This window comes from Eriocheir sinensis, unplaced genomic scaffold (assembly GCF_024679095.1).
Source record: "Eriocheir sinensis breed Jianghai 21 unplaced genomic scaffold, ASM2467909v1 Scaffold816, whole genome shotgun sequence".
NCBI classification, from domain to species: Eukaryota; Metazoa; Arthropoda; class Malacostraca; order Decapoda; family Varunidae; genus Eriocheir; species Eriocheir sinensis.
The window spans coordinates 68,471-86,032 of NW_026112182.1; the positions used below are offsets into that span (position 1 = coordinate 68,471).

A 17,562-nucleotide genomic window follows, 5' to 3' on the forward strand; every position below is an offset into this window, starting at 1 on the left:
CGCCATGATGATTTGCAAAACGTTTTCAGTTTGTATTCAAGGAAGTCAAGTTTCAGGTGTTTTTTTTTCTTCTACTTTAGAGATCTGTCGGCTTGGTGTGCTGGAGATGGTTGTGAACTTTTGCAGAGAACGTTACGCCATTCAGAGGGGAAGCGAAAGTGTGCAGCGTGGCACCAGAGCCCGGCAGGGGGTGGCAGCAAGGGAGGGACGACAAATGAGGTGCTCCATTCATGGAACTCAGAGTCAACTTTGTATTTCACAGTTTCACATTAAATTCCAAGGGTCAAAATGGAGTTAATCCCGGAGGAGTTACATAACCTAACGTGTGCCCTCAGCTTTACCATCAGGTGGGTCTTCTAAGAAACCTCAAGATTTACTGAGTTTTATAAAAGACAAACGCCTTAGATGCCACCCACGATTCATTGTATCGTTTTGTTCTTGTAGGCATTCATTCAGCAAGTTCTTAGCGGGTAACCAAAGTACTGTTACCGCCCAAGGCTGAACGGTGGCCATGAAAGGCGGGCGTGCGGATAAGGTGGTCAGCCCAATAGCTGCAGCAACCAGACCAGCAGGATCAGCTTCCCTATTTTTTTTACTTGTCGCCTCCGCCAGCCACCTCAATTGATGCCGCTAAGACCAAGAGCTGCTTTTCCTGCCCTGCTCTGCACACACCTCACACCCGACAGTTTATGCCGCCCAGCACCTCAACGTGTCGCCTGTCACACACTGGCACCTTGCACCTCGTATACATCATAACAACGCCAACACCTACTGCGGCGAAGGCTTCACATGTTTTCACTCTTGCTCAGGCTGCGTAACTTTTTATTTTCCTTTTACTGCATGAAAACAAAAATATTGAACATGTCCCAGAGGCTGATGATGATGAGTATGCGGTATGGTTAAGAAGAAAGGGCTTGGATATTAGTAATAAAAGTAGCGATGAATATTAGTGCAAATGAAAAAAAGATAGAATGTTGGCCCTCGTCATTTTATACCCAGGTACATTTGAAAACGAGATCGGGATGAATATAAAATTGGTCGTAAGAATACTTAAATTTCATGTTAAGTATCCGATTAAAAAAAAATGTTAGCAGTGGTGTTTGCATCTCACATGCCGCCATGAAACCTGTGCTCAGGGTTCTAAATAGGATATATTAAGAAAACACTTCATGGACCTTGAGATATCAAGGCTGAAGATCAGCGGCACTCTCCAAATATTATTCCGTATGAAGCCTGAAACGTTTCGGATTCAAAACACATGATAAAGAAAGACCACGTGAACTCAACAACATCTTGTACTCAGAGTATCACAAGTCCAGTGAGCGGACCGAGTGACGTCTATGACTCAAGAACTACGTGACCTCAGGGTGTTTAGGATTCAGAGAGAGAAAAAAATCAAGAAAACAACCTGTGTCTGGTACTCACCATGTAGGGAAGGTGGTTGACAAGAAAGCAAAGCGCCGCCACGGCCAGGGTCGTGCCCCAGCGAAAGTCTGAGGCGGGCGTGCGGGCGGCGACTCCAGTCCTGTTGACGCCCACTCCCTTCTGCAACCTGTTGGGCAGTGCGGGCGGCGGCCTGTGGGGCGGTGGAGGGGGCACCAGGTCCGAGGTTGAGGAAGCTGTCTGCATAGCTCCGTGCGCCCCTCCCAACCGCCCCGACGACGCAGTGGACGAGGTTGTGGAGGCGGAGGAGGCCGCGGCGTGCAGGGCTGAGTTTTGCCTCCCGCCACTTGAACTGGTCGAGGAGTTGGTGGCAGTGATGGGCGCCATGTCAGAGTGCGGCGATGACTCGGTGCAGCCGCGCCCCGCCTGCACCACGCCCATGCTCACACTCCCGGCCACCACGAGTAGTCCGTACACGCTTAGCACAAACAGGGACAGGCGGATGTGGAGGGCGTGTGGCATGAAGCTGCAGTGTTCGAAGGTGTCGGGGGCATCGGCCGGGCGGGCGAGGATGGCCGCCACGCCCACCAAGGCGGCGATGGTCGCCAGCACCGCCAGGTGGTACCGTATCTGGTGGCGCCGCACGCTGAACCGGTACTTGTAGGGCCATTGACTGGTGAGGGCGCGATCAACCAGCAGCGACGCCACCGTGGCCGCTTGAAGAGTCCGCGTGGCACTTAGGCTCCAGACGAAGGCCCCACAGGCGGCGGCGGACTCTGGTCTCATGAGGCTGAGGAGCGCGAAGGCAAACACCTGAACTGCCATCAGCAGCTCCTGTACAAACACCGCCAGAAGGAAGAGATCAACGGAGCGCCACTGTCGACGGTACGAGTGGAAGACCCCCAGCACCCAGGCGCATATTAGGAAGATGAGGGGCGCTGCCGCCGACAGCCCTATCCAACTGTAGGTGAGGGACCGCATGTTGAGGGTGAGGAGGGTCAACGCGGGTCAGCTGTGGCCCCGCCCTGCCGTATGGTCGGGTCCACCCCTCTCAACGAGACCACCATTTTTTTCGATCTTCCATATTTACCCGTGATTACTGTGGTCTTGGGGAAGGCATGGCTACTTCCACGCGACGCTGTCTCAGCCAGGAACTCTCGCCGTCCACATCACAGACCAAAGAGCCTCCGGGTGGGCGCTGAGAAGACGTCTTCCTTCACGGGGGTGGCTGCTGGCGTGCTCCCTCGTCCTGTTCATTTACAAAGGCGCCGCAGACACACTCCGTCCTGGAACAAAAAGGCAGCACGTGAGCTTCATGTACACAGCAAATACTACGAGTCTTTTTATATGACATGTTTATCTTCGAGCCTTCAAGACAGTCACCTGTGTTTGGCGTGCCCATAAATCTTGATGCCATTTGTAACGCGTCATGGCGTCCATAGCAAGGCACGTATTGAATATAATCTCTCTCTCTCTCTCTCTCACACACACACACACACACACACTCACACACACACACACACACACACACTCTCTCAGAGAGAGAGAGAGAGAGAGAGAGAGAGAGAGAGAGAGAGAGAGAGAGAGAGAGAGAGAGAGAGAGAGAGAGAGAGAGAGAGAGAGAGAGAGAGAGAGAGAGAGAGAAATAGGAAGGATGTCCGGAAAGGGAGAAGGCGGAGAGGAGAGAGGATGGCAGTAGCAGCGTATACACATAATAACAGTGACAGTAGAGCGACGAGATATGCGTGTATCGCGTCACAAGGAAGTAACTCACGGAAAACCCACGAGGCTCGCTAAACAAGGGTCTTGCACTCAGTTATTCCGTGCAGTCAGTCAGTCAGTCACTCCGCCAGCCTTCCGCGTTCTGCCCCACCGCTGCAGTATTCCATAGCCGCGGCATTGCATCAGGCGGTGTGCATGGCCTGGCGTGACGGTGCGTGAAGGCGTGAAGAGGCAGGAAGAGGCGTGCAAACCCCCGCCGCGCGCTCCACTTCCCGTCCAATGTTGACACAGGAGAGAGTGTGACTGGCTGCGGTCGTACCCACTTCCCGCCCCTCTCCCCCCCGCCCACCCATACGCCCCTCCAAGAAGCGTGCCTCGTCTGTCGCCGAGTTGCCTAAGGTCGCTCACGTTACTGATATACGCCATAACGTTCATTGGGACGACGGCGGAACTGATGGGTGGCAAGGAGAATGTAGACACGCCAGCAAAAGGATGTCCGATCATCATGACATAAAGCCTAACAACGCCCATCCTTTGTGTCACTTTCGCGTCACCGATGTATTACCACAGCTTCAGGTGCGACACCGGACGCGCTCATAGTCACGGGTGGAGAGGAGCACATGGACCTGCCCGCAAAGAGATGCTCCACTACCAAATGTATGTTTAAATCTAACAAAACACATTTCCCTCACCGTCGAGGCTACAGTTATCTGTCTCACTCACTCTGATCTGTTTCCTGATACCCCATTCGTTCCGTGTGCAGGATCCTGATCCCTTCCCGCGTGGCTGAACCCAGGGCGTCTCACCTTTCGGGTCGTGGTTGTTACTTCCCGTAGCACCATCACTGCTGGCCACCCTCCCTTCCTGGACGCAGCAGGAGGGAGCACACGCAGGAGAAAGGAGGAATTGTGTTAAGCTTTAAGGCGGGCGTCCGCATGCGACTGTAAAATCGTACGAGTGGCGTGTTGGCTAATAATATGCCACATGGGAACCTGTTCCCTAAAGCAACCCCGCCGAGCCATTACTTCTTGTCTTTATTTTGCAGCGCAGGAAGACAGGCCAAGGGCTGCGACGTGAATCCGAGGAAAGTTAACACTACGTAAGGCTTCACTAATAGAGAAATTGGTTGTTTTCGCTATAACTGGTCAGTCGATCGTCGTGACATTGCCCTTCATGTCCCTGAGTCAGAAATTAACGTTTTATTTTTCTTCTCTTTCGTTCCGTGTACCAGATTTGCAACCATAACCCTTTGTTTAGGCGTTTCTTTCCTTTATCTGTATTGAAATTCTTTACGTTTTTATTATTATTATTATTATTATTATTATTATTATTATTATTATTATTATTATTATTATTATTATTATTATTATTATTATTATTATTATTATTATTATTATTATTATTATTATTATTATTATTATCACCAACGACATCATCATTATTATTATTATCATTATCAGTGGTAGTAGTAGTAGTAGTAGTAGTAGTAGTTGTAGTAGTATTGAGTTCTGATGCTGTGGGAACGTACATTTACTGAAAAAGGATATATAAAATGTGAAGAAAAAGTATACCAGAAAAAATAAAGTAAACTAAATGTAAACGGGTTAAGTTTAAACCAGGAGACAATGGATAAGAGAGAGAGAGAGAGAGAGAGAGAGAGAGAGAGAGAGAGAGAGAGAGAGAGAGAGAGAGAGAGAGAGAGAGAGAGAGAGAGAGAGAGAGAGAGAGAGAGAGAGAGAGAGAGAGAGAGACGAGACGAGACGAGACGAGACGAGACGAGACGAGAAACAAGCTAGACGAGAGAAACAAGAAACAAGAATGTGAGAGCTGCATAATAAAAGACTAGACGAAAACTGGCTAATTAGTGTCTGAGGAAACCGGCGAGGAGTGGCGAGCAAACAGACTTCTTATCAGACTCTGGACCCGGTTTCGGCCCTCGCCCTCGCCCACGCTTCGGCTCGGCTTCGTAAAGAGTGGTGCTGCTGCTACCATCCGTCCACCTCGTGCGGCTTTCACTGTGTCGCTTCGGGTCAAGAGAAGTCTGAGTGTCGTTAGGTACACGCGGCGTTGAGGAGGAGGAGGCGGGTTAGTGTCGTTTTTTATTTTTTTATTTATTTATTTTTTTTTTTTACAACAAAGGAGGCAGCTCAAGGGCACACAAAAAAAGAAAACAATAATAAAAAAAAGCCCGCTAATCGCTGCTCCCATAAAAGAATCAGAAGAGGTGGCCAAAAGCAAGGTCAAATTCGGGAGGAGAGGTGTCCTGATACCCTCCTCTTGAAAGAGTTCAAGTCATAGTCAAGAGGAAATACAGATGAAGGAAGATTGTTCCAGAGTTGCTGTTGTTGTTGTTGTTGTTGTTGTTGTTGCTGTAAACGAAGCAGGCTAAGGATAATATGCATACTGTAACGTGCAGCTCTCACAAAGAAACCAGGTGCCAAGAATAATTTATAATTGGCAAAGAAATTTGGTGCCAGGTATTGTCAAATTTGCTTTCATGTGTGTCCTGATATTTCCTTCTTGTCTTGAAATAACCTAAGTCATAGAAAGTCAAGTGAAGATCGTTCCTGACCAGGTAATGCAGACGGCGATTCTTAACCCAAACTATTTCCATTATTTCTTCGCGAAAAAAATAATATAGACTTCTGAAGTCCAAAAGAGACAGTGATCCCATCTTCCACCATCGCGCACCACAGCAAAGCGCACATAACACACACACACACACACACACACACACACAACACACACACACACACACACACACACACACAGGCAAAATTTCTATACCACAGATTAACAAAATAATAACTCCAGCTGGTCCACTCGTCGGTCCCTTTCTAGACGGAGTTATGCGGATGGTATGACTATGACCGTGCTATCCCGGCCACTCGAATACCCACGCCGGACAGGTAGAGGTCATAATGTTTCATGAATGTAATAATTGCATGACATTCCCATTCTGACGGCGTGCAGCGGCTTCCTTCATTCACGCTGCGTCGTTAGTGTGGAAGTGTGTGATGAAGTCTTCGGGTAATGAGATGTCTGAGCATTATACGATGTTTAATTAAGATGAATGAGATAAATGGAGAGAGAGAGAGAGAGAGAGAGAGAGAGAGAGAGAGAGAGAGAGAGAGAGAGAGAGAGAGAGAGAGAGAGAGAGAGAGAGAGAGAGAGAGAGAGAGAGAGAGAGAGAGAGTAATAAGTCCTATAGGTTCAGAGAGCGAGTATAAACGCCACAATGATCATAGGCGTAGGATCAGGATGTGTGTCACCGGGTCTTGAGGGTCTGGAGAGAAGAATTGACAGTCCACCCGCCTCTTCTTTTTCTTCCCGTCATCCCCTTCACCCCTACCTCCTCCTCCTCCTCCTCCTCCTCCTCCTCCTCCCCTTCCTTGTCCCCCTACCCACTTCACTTCCCGTTTAACCCGACAGAGAAAGTCTAATATTTGTTCAAAGGGTCCTCAGAGAAAAACACACCACCCACCACCACCACCACCACTACCACCACCACCACCATCACCACCACCACCACCACCACTACCACCACCATCACCACCCCTCCTCTTCTCCTGTCACCACCACAACTCCTCCAACTGTTCCTCCTTCTCTATCTCATCTTCTATCACCACCTCCACCACCATTAGCATCTCTAATACTCCTTCATCTCCTCCTCCTTCTCCTCCTTCATCACCATTCATTATCATCATTATCACCACCGCCACCATCATCATCACTATCATCTTTTAACATCCGCATTGATACTCTTGGCTTGGCAGATGACAGCAACGTGTTTTGAGACTCAGAAACTTTCGTATTACTTTGAAGCTTGTAAAAAAAATAGGTTTGAAGTCTTGTAGTTTAATATAAGTTCTGTACAAAAGGGAATCACATACAAGAGAGAAAGATACAGTTTATTTTGTGTATGTGTATTTTGGAAGTCAGAATCTTTCATCCTATACCTGAAAAAAAATGGTTGAAATTCTTGTAAGCTAAGTTCTGTACAAAAGGTAATTACGTGCAAGAGAGAAAGATAGTTTATTTTTGTGAGTTTGTGTCTTCATTTAGCTTAACGAACGTCTCAGCATAGTTATATACTCACCTTGTAGTGTTCTAGTGTATAAAGAATAAAATAAACTAATAAATGGAATAAGGAAACTGACCATGTCCCTCAACAGAAATCGAGTCTTCTACTTTCTGGCCCCGATACCGCGAATATAACGTGTGTGTGAATCATAACTTGACCTCACGCCGCCACCACCTGGAGGGAAAGTGGAGATAATTAAATTTACCTCATGTTGGTCAAGTTTCAGTGACGCAAAAAGTAAAGGAAAATGAGGTTGCTTGATACATCGAAAAGTCAGTTTTAATTTAAGGAGCAGGAGGAGGAGAAAGAGGAGGGGTAGGGGGAAGAGGAGGAGGGGGAGGAGGAGGAACACAAAGGAACACAAAAGAAGAACAAACAACAGCAGACCTGATGGTCCTTACGAGGTTGTTTGTGACAAGCTACACTAACTATCTAATCAAAGGTGGAATGACGGACAGCAAAGGCGAAGGCTCCTCCCCACCCCCCATCCCTCCAGCCAAAGTTGGCAGGAAAGGAAAAAGAACCATGCAGCATGGAAAAACTGCATGGAAATTATGTAGGAAAAAGGAAAGAACTACCATTACTGCTACCACTAACCGGGCGATAAAAACGGACAAGGACACCAGTATTCGAAAGAACTTAACGTTATTACGACAATGAGTAATTTCTTAGTTACTGGTTGGATTCAAAATACTTGTCTAATCTATTCTTGAAGGCTGTAAATGTTGTACTATCAACGACATCACAGGGTAGAGAACTCCATACATTAACGACTCGATTGAAGAAGAAGTGTTTGGCTTGGTGCGACGATAATCTTTTACCACTTATCTTGATATTGTTATTTCTTCTTGTTCTATTTGATCGATCAATTGTAAAGTAATCTTCCGCATTAATATCACTGAATCCTTTAACATTTTAAATACTTCTATTAGATTGTCTCGCATTCTTCGTTTTGATAGGGTGAATAAATTTCCTTCTTATAGACTTTGTTCATAAGATAAATTTCTCAATCTATGAATAATTTTTGTTATTCTCCGTTGAACCTGTTCTAACTTTTCTACGTCTTTTCTGTAATAGGGAGACCAAAACTGTACACAGTACTCTGTATGGGGTCGAACCAGCGAATTATACAGTTTTAATACTACTTTTTTTCGATTTATTATTAAAGACTCGTCCGATGAAGCTAACCAGTTTGTTTGCGGTTTTAACTATCTCTGAACAATGCTGACCGGGCTTTAAATCGCTTGATATAGTGATTCCAAGATCCTTTTCTTTACTTACTGCAGAAAGTTGTTGGCCATTCATAACGTACTGAACGCGATTGTTATTGTTTCCAATGTGTAACACTTTACATTTGTCAACGTTAAATTTCATTTGCCATTGATTGGCCCAACGTGCAAGTAGATCTAGATCTGATTGTAAAGCTTCTTCGTGGAGTGTCGTAGTTACCTTACTAGCGATTTTTGTGTCATCAGCACATTTTGATATTTTACAAGTGAGCCCATCATCGATATCATTAACATAAATTAAGAAGAGCATGGGACCAAGCACTGATCCTTGAGGTACGGCGCTTGTGACATCGAGCCAGTTAGATGAAACACCGTTTAGAACTACTCTCTGTTTCCGCTCAGAGAGCCAGTCCACAAGCCAATTGTGAATGTTACCTGAGATACCGTGCGCCAATAGTTTACTGGGCAACCGCTTGTGGGGGACCTTATCAAATGCCTTTTGAAAATCCAGATATATGATATCTACTGATCTGTTTTCATCGAACACCTCAAAAATATAATTAAAAAAATCAAGTAAGTTAGTTAAACACGAACGTTTACTACGGAAACCATGTTGCGAATTATTTATTATATTATTTTCTTCGAAGAATTTCACCATATTGTCGCGAATGATAGTCTCCACTAACTTACAAACAATCGATGTCGGGCAAATTGGTCGATAGTTTCCTGGGTGAGACTTGTCCCTTTTTTTGAAAATTGGTGTGACATTTGCTAGTTTCCAATCCGACGGAACTTTTCCAGCTGTTAAAGATTTATAGAATATGATGGAGAGCGGGCTTCAAATTTGATGCTTGATTTCTTTTAATATTAATATTTTCAATTGAGGAGGAGGAGGAGGAGGAGGAGGAGGAGGAGGAGAAAAAGGGAAAAGGGGAGGAAGAGTAGGAAAAGGTGGTGTGGAATGACATAGAAAGCAATAAAAGAGGATGCTTGCTTGCTACGTATAGGAAGCCAATAAAAAAAAAAAAAATAGCGGCCAGCAAAGGAAGTTGAGAGAGAAGAAAAGAGATGACATAGAGAAGGAGCAGGAGAAAAAGAGGAGGAGGAGGAGGAGGAGGTAGAGGAGGAGGAGGAGGAGGAGGAGGTAGAGGAGGAGGAGGAGGAGGAGAAGGAGGAAGCCGGTACTTCCCTCGACACAACCAAACCAGCTTGGACACGCAACACGGAACACGGCGCGATCACAGGATTAATTAACACAGCTCCGTTTTATCGCTCAGGACACATTCTAACAGACGTTCTGCCGCCCTCTCCTCCTCCTTCTCCTCCTCTTCCTCGTTCTTCTTCTTCCCCCATTCACGTCCAATTCCATCTCCTTTTCCTCTTCCACATCCGCTTCTATTTCTTCCTTTTTATCTCTTTTCCTCCTTTCCTCTTCCTTCTTCATCTCTTATTCCTCCTTCTCTTTCCTATCATCCTCTTCCACCACCACCATTACATCTTCATCCTCTTCCTTTTCCTCGTCTTCTTCTTTCTCCTTCTTCTCTTACGCCTACTTTTCTTTTCTTCTTCCTCCTCCTCCTCCTACTCCTCTTCCTCCTCCTCCCCCGTTCCAGTGGTTTAATAAGCGACTTCCCGCAGAGTGAGGGTGAGGAGACGAGCCGATTAACCGAAGTGTGATATTCAGAAGCGTTGTGAGAGCGCTTCCCAACAACGTGCGGCGTCCCCCAAGGCACCTTCCTCCTGTTTGGGCTGCAACGCCTCAGTGAAACGGTGAGATACGAAGAGCTTGTGTATTACCCGGGTGTGTGTGGTGGGGCTTGGGGGCATGTGGGGGGTGTGGGGGCGGTGTGTGTGTGTGTGTGTGTGTGTTTGTGTGTGTGTGTGTGGAAGGGAGATGTTTTGATATCGCGTTTTCAGATTTATAACCAATAATTTCCTCGTTGCTGCTCATTCACACACACACACACACACACACACACACACACACACACACACACACACACACACACACACGTGATACATTGTGCTATTCCCTTAATCCTTCCAGCAGCACTTCAAGCACTCACACTGACAAAATATCGGCTTCCCATCCCTCCCCCAAACGCAGGAAAGCAATGCACGCCCTATATTTGCCATCCGTTGAGCTAAAATTCAGGATCACATAATATTTCCAGGATATCGGATGACCGTTGCTAATCTACTCTCCTTCTCTTCTGCTAATGAACGTAAAGCTGATGGATCCCTGCTAGGATGTTGTGAGATAGTTTTTGCATAGTCTATGTTTTTGCCTATATCTGCCTCCGAAGTGAGAGTTAACAGAAGGATCCTTGGCCATACAACATGCAGGGGTCACAGTCCTTTCCAAACCGCCTCCGCTTCCCAATTCCTAATCACCCTAATTAACGAGGCTCACCGTTAGCAGCCCATGGGATCCTCGCCGCCCCCGTCATCCTGCCTTGGCCCCTACGCTGAACCCTTACCGTAACTTCACACTCCCCCTTCTGCCTGAACTCCGAACAATAGAAGGCGGCAATTCGGCAGCTCCTTGAGAGGCTGACCTTACAAGGGAAAGGTGAGCCGGGTTGTGCGATTGCCAGGAGGGATTACTGGAAAGGACGGAGGGAGGGAAGGAAGACTCGAGCTACAGGGGAGACGTGAGCCATCCCAAGGCCTTCCTATACATCGTAGAACCGCAGAGGAAAGGACGAAGAGAATGAAACGGAAAATGAGAGGGTATGCTCCGCGACGCGAGAAGAACGAAAAACAAACAAACATGAAGGTATTAAAGGGGACGGAAAAGGTGAATGAAGTGGCGAGGGATCCGTAACGCTTTAAAAGAATGACAGAAACGAAGACGTAGTACTGAAGGAGAAGAAACAAGTGAATGGAAAAGAAAGAAAATAGAGAATGCTCAGCGACGAGAGTAGAATGACTAAAACAAAGAAAGTGGAAGAAAGAAGTAAATGAAAATAGACAGTAGTGAAAATATTCTGCCTTGCGAGAAAGATTATGAGAAAACAAAGAGGTGGCTGCTAATGGTAAGGAAGAAGTGAATGGAAAGGAAAGCAATGGGAATGTTTGTTTACTGACGCGAGGAATATCTACGAAAAGAAAAGATAACAAAAGAGACGAAATTATGGCAAAACAAAGAGGTGGCTGCTAATGGTAAGAAAGACATTGGTGGAAAGGAAAGCAATGGGAATGTTTGTTTACTGATGCGAGGAATATCTACAAAAAGAAAAGATAACAAAAGAGATGAAATTATGGCAAAACAAAGAGATGGCTGGTAGTGGTATGGAAGACGTGAGAGAAAAAGTTTGTTTACTGATGCGAGGAATAACTACCAAAAGAAAAGATAACAAAAGAAAGGAAAGTATGTGTGAGTGTAGAAATACCTTCACAAGATGGTGATGAAACAGCAAAAACCATAAAAAAAAAGCTGGCACTGAAATGGAAGACTAAGGGTTGGCGCGTGAATAGCAAATTGAACATTGTAAAGAACATGCAAACGGAACAGCTGAGAAAAAAAAAGGAAAAATAGTCGGAGTCAATAACACGAATTCTTGCCAGGGTCAGGATTGCAGGAAAAGTTAGGGAAAAAAATGCGAGGAGGAGAAGGAGGAGGAGGAGGAGGAGGAGTAAAAGCAGAAAGAAGAAAATACAAAATGAAACAGGAACTTACTAAATAATTGCTTCTTTAGAATTCTAAGGAGGAGGAGAAGCAGAAAGAAGATAAATGAATGGAAACAGGAACCTACTAAATAATTGCTTCTATAGAATTTTAAGTCGACACAACGGCGATATTTTTGGCCACTCGAGGAAAAGTGAAAAAAAAAGAAATACAGAGAAGGAAGAGAAGAATGAAAATGAATAAGAAAAAGAAGAGCAATAGCAGGAAAAAGAGGATGAGGAGAAGGAGGATGAGGAGGAAGAGGAGAATCAGTAGCTGGAACAGGTAGAGCAGAAGCAGAAAAAGGAGGAGGACAAGGAGGAGGAGGAGGAGGAGGAGGAGTACCGGGAACAGGACGAGCAGTAGCAGGAAAAGAAGGAGTAAAAGGAAAAGAAGGAGGAGCACGAAGTAAGAAAAAGAAAGAGCCACGAGGAAAAGAAGGAGGAGGTAGGCAATAATCTTGTTGGTATTTCGCCGCCACACCAACAAGAACGTCGTGGTAGCCAGGGTCAGAAGGTCACCATCAGCCTCACGACGTCAGCTCCTACCTCTCTTCCTCCTCCTCCTCCTCCTCCTCCTCTTTTGTTTATAATACGCTTCTATCTATGACTTCCTTCCTCTCAGTCGTGTATACATAGACAGATAAATACGTTGATAGCTATAATAGGTAGATAAGGCGAATAGATAGACCAATAAATACAGATAGAAAGACAGGTAGACACACACACACACACACACACACACACACACACAGACCGACCGGCGATGCGTTACAGGAAAGTCTTGGGCTGCTTAACTATGTGTGTGTGTGTGTGTGTGTGTGTGTGTGTGTGTGTGTGTGTGTGTGTGTGTGTGTGTGTGTGTGTGTGTGTGTGTGTGTGTGTGTCTCTCTCTGTCTCTCTCTCTCTCTCTCTCTCTCTCACACACACACACACACACACACACACACACCACACACAACTGTAGCTTGTCCCCGACTGCTCTGTACTTTTCACAGCTCTCCCGCCCCTGTTTGCTTCCCTTCCTTTTTTTCCTCCCTCTCCCTCCCTCCCTCCCTCCCTCTCTCCTCCTCCTCCCAGAGTCTCGGGGCGGTAGGAGATAAGGCAATCACAGACACAGCAGCTTCCAACAGACATCGACCCGTCACGTTTCACCTCAATTACAAAGCTTCCCTCCTCCTCCTCCTCCTCCTCTCTTCCTCCTACGCCTTTCCTTCTACTCTTTTGCTTCCTTCTTTTCCTCTACTTCCTCCGTCAGCCGCACCCTCTCCACCTTCTCCCTTCTTCTTCCTCCACTTCCTCCACTTCCTCCCTTTTCTCCATTTCCTCCTACGTCGATGCTTCCTCTTCCTCTCCTTGATTTCTCGTACTATTACTCCTCCATTTTTTGTTTACTTCCATCTTCTTCTACACATCTTTCTCTCTCTCCTCCTCACCTTCCCCCTTTTCCTCTATACTTCCTTTGTTGTCAGTGCCTCCTCCACCTCCTCCTCCTCCTCTCCTCTCCTCTCCTCTCCTCTCCTTGATATCTCCCACTGTTACTCTTCCTTATTTTCTTCACTTCTATCTTCTTCTACGCATCCTTCTCTCTCTCTTTCTCTCTTTACTACCTTCGCCGTCATCGCCTCCTCCTTTTTTTTTTTCCTCTTTTTCCATCTTCTACACATCCTTCTCTTTCTCTATTATCTCCGCTGTCATCGCCTCCTCCTTTTCTTCTTCTCTTCCATCTTCATCTGTACATCCTCCTCTTTCTCTATTACCTCCGCCGTCATCGCCTCGTACTCGCGCGGTCTCGTAGCTCAGGTGTTGGCGGGGTGGGGTGGGGAAGGGGTCTGACCAGGTATAGGCGGACGAGTGATTACAGTGAACGTTCGGGTAATTAGAGATCATCGACGCGGGCACGCAATCATCCTGTTTCCAAGAGTTAATGGCTGCTAATGCGGTGGTAATGAATTTCTCGTAACTTTCACTATGGGAGAGGGGGAGGGGAGGGGAGGAAATTACTTAAGGAGGAGATAGAGAAAGAAGAGGGAGAGAGGAAGAGAGAGAGAAAGACTAGCGTGTTAGGGTGTGGCTTTGGGGTAAGGACTTAAATATGGAGGGAGTGGGGAGTGAGGAGGAGGAGGAGGAGGTATTCAATGAGATAATAGAGCTATATATACTGAGGGAGTGTATGTGAGTGGAGGGGAATGGGGAGGGTAACTGGGGGAAGACGCCAAATAGAGAGAGAGAGGGCTGGTGGTGTGTCAGGGTGTGGCGAGAGGGGGCACGGAAGGGCAATGATTTGATGGCGGTGTGTATAGAAGAGGAAGAGAGAGAAAGGGATGATTGGAGGTGGAGGTTTAATTTGGACGTAAAGATAATGAGAGGCGAAGAGAAAGGGGAAAAGAGGGAGTGATAATGTGTTTACAGGTCTCGGAAGGGTGAAAGGTGATTGGACAGAAGAATGAGATGAGTGGATTGAAGACGCTAGTTGATATGATTGGATGATTTGGTTTACCCTGGACAAGAGAGACATTTACGGTCGTATTATAAGACACTTCGCCGCCCAAGAACACATATTTGACAAGGCTTTCATAGGAGTTGTGGGCATTTCCAGTAGTTTTATGACCCTGGTGGTAGTTTGACCCTTTTTCTGTACCCTGAGCCTAAAAATAACTCATTAGAACCTGATCCCCTCTTAGACATTTAGAAATAGCTGATGTGAAAAGCGAAACTGTCTTGTAATACCAGCCTGAGAGTCGAAGAGAAAGGGAAATAAGAGGCTGCAGGGCTATGATAATGTGTATAGGTCTGAGATGAATGAAAGGTCAGCGAGTTGGGGACGCTAGTTGATATGATTGGATGCTTAACATGAACCAGAGACACAAAGGGAGTCGAAGAGAAAGGGAATAAGCAGGCAGAGTTATGATCGTGTGTACAGGTCTCGGAGGGATGAACGGTGAGTGGACTGGATACGTTGGTTGGAGATAACTGAAGGCGTTGTTTTCATTTGGACGACAGAGACAAGTGGAGAAAGGGGAGAAAGAGGCAGGGTTATGATAATGTGTATAGGTCTGAGCAGGATGGAAGGTGAGTGGATTGGAGAAGGTAGTTAAAATGATTGAAGGCGTTGTTTTCATTTGGCTGACAGAGACAATTTGAGTAGAAGAGAAAGGGAAATTATAGGCAAGTTTATGATCATATGTATAGGTCTCAGAGGGATGAAAGGCAAATGGATTGAAGACGCTGGTTAAAATGATTGAAGGCGTTGTTTTCATTTGGCCGACATAGACAATTTGAGTAGAAGAGAAAGGGAAATTATAGGCAAGTTTATGATCATATGTTTCTGTCTCAGCGGGATGCGAGGTGAATGACCTGGAGATGTTGTTGATTTAATTTGATAAAGGAGACAAGTGAAGGAAAGCGCAAGGAAATGAGACGGAATTATGCTGATATGAAGATTCTCTCTCTCTCTCTCTCTCTCTCTCTCTCTCTCTCTCTCTCTCTCTCTCTCTCTCTCTCTCTCTCTCTCTCTCTCTCTCTCTCTCTCTCTCTCTCTCTCTCTCTCTCTCTCTCTCTCTCTCTCTCATTATAAACACGTTTTTTTGGTGCCATTCTGCGAGGTCTTCTTCACCGTCTGGCTGCCTGTCGGAGGAAACGCGGCAAAAAGACACAATGATGAGGTATGATACGCCAGAGATATATGCTTAAGTTCTCGACCAGGCCTCACTGTGCTTATCATTCACTGCAGCACCGGTAACGACTTTGATTGGCTTAGGCTGCATTAGACACTGGCAATGGAAGTGGAGGAATGATGCGAATGGAGAGATTTCAACCTCCATTCGACCCCAAGAGAGACGAGTAAAGTTTCATCAATAGGAACAGACCATCTTATCTTTGGGGTAGGCGGTGGCCGAAGTGATAGCGTACTGGACCCACATTCGCCGCGTGATGGACGACGCGGGTTCGAATCCTCACGCTACCACTCGGATTTTTCGGTCACCGCCGAGTGGCTTAAAACTACCCACATGCTGTCCTGAAGACCACCCATCAACCCGGACTCTAGAGGAAGCCGTCCAAGCGAATTAAGTACGAGTTCCGGGGGGCAGCATGAGCCAATGCAAGATGGCGCCAATATAAACACTCGCCTGCGCCAGAACGGGCTGGGCCGACCATCAGGCCCCACCTGGAAGAGGCCTTGGGCCGACCATCAGGCCCCACCGGGAAGATGCCTACCGGCGCAATAGGCAACAACGTAAAAAAAAAAAAAAAAAAAAAAAAAAATCTTAATTGGAATGCTCGTCTATATCTGTATCTTCGTGATGGATCCCTTAATGGTCTTCTTTCACGGAATTTCTTTTCTTCAGTTATTTGACGCATCTGCTGTTTGTAGTTCCAATATGCCCATAGCTACCTCTTATATTTTCTCTTGAAGTTTCTCACTTTCTCATAAATTTGTATCCATTCCTTATTATATTCTTTTAGTGGACCGTCTTCTCTTCCTTCAGATGAATTTCCTCCAGTTATCTCTGCTGGTGACACTCGGTTAATAAAATCATTCATGTAGCATTGCAAACCTACCACAGACTCTCACGCTCTCACTAATGAACTTTGCAGATACATAATAAGAGAAATAAAATGAAAAAAAGAAGCACGCCGAACGTTCTTGTCTCAACCCATTTGTTATTCAGAAGAAAATGATTGATGGCAACTGTCAGGGAAACATTTGATAATGATGGATAAAAAAGTTGATATGCTTCACTTGTGACCACTGCCATTAAGACACGAAGATAAATAGGCAGATAGATAGATAGATAGATAAATAGATAGAGACGGAGAAAGAAAGAGTAAAAAAAATATTAAAGGTAATCGTAATAGGAACTCGCTACCTGTGTTGGGAATCTCCATTAGACGCCCCCCCCCCCGTCCCACCCCCCCCCCCCCCCCCCATGTGTGAGTGATGGTGGGAAGCTTTCTAATTACGCGCCCAGGAAGCAATGATAGAACCTACCTGACGGGCTGTTGTTCGGCGGGCGGAGTGTGGGGGGATCACCATCGCCTCCATTATGGCTGTTGTTATCGTGTTCAGCCTCCCATTGGAATTAGTGAAATGTTATCCTAATTATCTTTACATATTTTGCACACTTGTTTCGTTTATCGTCATTCCGTGGATGGTTTAGAGACAGTCTGTTACTTTTATCGTTATTTATTGTATTGAAGCCTCCTAGTTACGCTGCGATTTATGTACTATATATATGTTTAATACCTATTGGCTTATGTTTAATCAGCGTAAGATTATGTGATTGGATCTTCGTGGAGTTTGTTTGTATTAGCTGAATGGTTCTTTTGGTGTATTATAAGCTGGTCGTTAGGTTAGCCAACATTATGATTCGTCAGCTTATTCTTTTGTTTATCCATATACATTCGAAATTTACTCTTATCTATCCTATCTGTCTATCTCTCTCTATCTCTGTCTATCTATCTATCTTTGTA

The 17,562-nt window shown here is 45.8% G+C and overlaps 1 protein-coding gene across 2 annotated transcripts in view; it reads right to left on the minus strand.

The window, feature by feature from the left end:
* Positions 1-1,380: 1,380 nt before the first annotated feature.
* The window catches only part of LOC126994522 (uncharacterized), a 43,187-nt gene continuing 27,005 nt past the window's right edge, over positions 1,381-17,562 (minus strand). The window contains exons 2-3 of one of the 2 annotated variants that reach the window (XM_050853838.1): positions 7,266-7,363; positions 1,381-2,669 (exon numbers count right to left, since the gene is read on the minus strand). In XM_050853838.1, the coding sequence (XP_050709795.1) occupies positions 1,396-2,364 (969 nt within the window). In that variant the 5' untranslated portion in view covers positions 2,365-2,669; positions 7,266-7,363 and the 3' untranslated portion in view covers positions 1,381-1,395. The remainder of the gene's footprint in view (positions 2,670-7,265; positions 7,364-17,562) is intronic. The other variant, XM_050853837.1, reaches the window with a different exon arrangement.